At 37.2% G+C, this 2,500-nt stretch overlaps 1 protein-coding gene across 2 annotated transcripts in view; it reads left to right on the plus strand.

Moving 5' to 3' along the window:
- Window positions 1-2,500, plus strand: part of LOC307271123 (DDB1- and CUL4-associated factor 1-like) — a 38,181-nt gene that overhangs the window by 7,553 nt on the left and 28,128 nt on the right. For both annotated transcript variants that reach the window (XM_080054997.1, XM_080054996.1), the window contains exons 8-9: window positions 388-538; window positions 2,378-2,500. The exon at window positions 2,378-2,500 is cut by the window's right edge and continues 83 nt beyond it. In XM_080054997.1, coding sequence (XP_079911123.1) covers window positions 388-538; window positions 2,378-2,500 — 274 coding nt within the window. The remainder of the gene's footprint in view (window positions 1-387; window positions 539-2,377) is intronic.

Here is a 2,500-nt window from a genome sequence, read left to right on the forward strand (position 1 = left end):
GAGTAAAAAAAAATTCTTATCACAGATTTATCGGCTGATTACATTTTTCGGACACAGACGATTCATTTAATTTATTAAGTCACTTGTGAAAGATCCTACATGGCTTTCACTAATTGTTTTGTTCATGATTCATAAAGTGCATTTTTTTCTGCAAATGTTAGTTGTAGATTGTAATGAAATTTCGTACAGAAATATTTTATGGGCTCAGTCCTCTCCACAGCAGACCCGGGTTAGAATCCAGCCCGGGTCGTTCTCTGCATGTCATTCCCCTCTCTGACCCATTTCATCTCTGTCTCTGCACACTGTCTAATTATAAAGGAATTATGCCCAAAAAATTATCTTTAAAAAAATATATATTTATTTTCTTTCTAATTTTTTAAACCACAGATCAGTTCATCTCTTAAAAATGGCGGCAGTAGCAGCAGTAGCTCGACCAGGCTACTTCCAGACATCGTGTTCCAGGCCAGCCCGAGCCCTTTGCCCAGGGACGGGGAGGACAGACGGACAGGACTCAAGAGACGGGCAACCAAGGACAACGGTACGGGTGTAGCATTCTTTGGGAATTATTTATGGCATGAAATTAAAGTCCATGTCTTATAGCTACTATCCTATCTTCATTTTATGTCTGTTTTAATGTGTTGTGTGAAGTGTAATGTATGTGATTTTAGGGGAAGTAAACATTCCCGACCGGCAGAAAAATACATAGATTAAAATATATATATATAAAAAAAATATTTACAATTATTATTCTACTCAAAATTTTGAAAGATAGGATTGGGATAGATAGATAGATAGATCCTTTAATAATCCTTTATGGGAAATTACAGTGTCATAAACAGCGTATGGACAGACATAACACACACTCATTCCCTCATAGCTAAAATACTTAAAAAAAGATTTAAAAAAAAACAATAAATACAATAATAAATACTACAAAGTGCAAAGTTATTTTTGTGATTTTTACATGAATACTTTTCTTCATTTCTATTTTAAAGTGAAGTTTGAAGCTCGTAATGCCTGTGATGATAAGGCAAGTCAACTTTACCCGCTGCTGCGAATTACATATATTTAGAAATGAAAATAAAAACATTTTTCAATTTAAAAAAAAATGTTATTTAAAAAAAATTATGAATGAATTTTAACACAAATCCATTTCTCTAACTCTGTCGACTCTCCCTGAGATTTCTCAATTTTTTAAATCCCGGTAAAGGGTTTTTTACTGGGAGTTTTTTTTCTCAGAGGAGCTAAGGGTCTAAGGCAGGGGTGTCAAACTCATTTTGGTTCGAGGGCCACATACAGCCTCTCTGATCTCAGGTGGGCCGGACTAGTAAAATAATGGCAAAATAACTCCAAATCCCTAACTTTGTTTTTCAGTAATATGCTTTATCACTCAGCCTACATTTGTAACCTACATTATCACAGATCACAAGGGATCTCTGTACCCCCCAGGAGATGTCTTAGTAAAGGTTGCTGCCGGCCATGGGAATAGGAGGTGCGGCGCGCAGCGCCGCAGCAAAAATTTTGGGGGTATTTTGCTCAAAGATGCCAATGTGCACTAATGAAATAAACAACTGTTTATTTGAATACACAAATACAACAGGCACTGACCTTACAGTTGTCCAATTTTGTTTACTATATGTACAGGGACACATTTTGTGCAAACATGCAGACAGTACAAAATACAATTAAATAAAAGTGCAACTTCTACTGTTTTGATTTATTTTTAAATACAGAGGTTATTGGTTGTTTTGGAATTCGTTTTTCCCAATTTAAAACATAAAAATAAAGCAGCATTGAAAATTAGGAAATAAATCTTGTAGGCCTACACTAGCATGCTCCTGCTCGTTTTGCGCACACAGAGCCGCAGACACACCGCGCTTGCTAGTACATTAATTGTTCAGCACTAAAAATAAAAATAGTTTTATTTTTATAAAAAAGTAATAAAATAAATGTACTAAAAATAATTTTTTTTTTTTTTTTTTGGTTTTTACTTTGCCATAAAGCACTGTAGGAAACATTAATAGAGGTGAAGCAGGATTGCCATTTACCATTTCCCACGTTGCTAAAATGTGCTTTTTTTATTTAGGCTGCCCCCTAGCGGCAGGAGTGAGCATTTCGGTTATTTCTTTAAAAATTCATAACTCCTCACAGGAATGGGCTAGAGACTTACTTTTTTTTTTGACATACTCAGAAATTTATGCTCTACAGGTCGCGGGCCTGATCAAATCATCCGGCCCGCGGGCCGTATGTTTGACACCCCTGGTCTAAGGGCAGGGTGTCATATGGTATGGACTGTAAAGCCCACTGAGGCAAATGTGTGATATTGGGCTATACAAATAAAACTGATTTGATTTGATCCCCCCCCCCCCCCCTCTAGAGAACGGCAGGAATGCAAAGCAGAAATGTAACTTCAACAGTGAGGAGGCAGAGAGCAGCGAGCAGCCCGGAGGCAGTAGCAGCACTTCCTGGTCTGAGATGAGCTCGATCGTGATTGGTTCAG

Source organism: Ammodytes marinus, assembly GCF_949987685.1.
Source record: "Ammodytes marinus genome assembly, contig: scaffold_87, whole genome shotgun sequence".
NCBI lineage: Eukaryota > Metazoa > Chordata > Actinopteri > Uranoscopiformes > Ammodytidae > Ammodytes > Ammodytes marinus.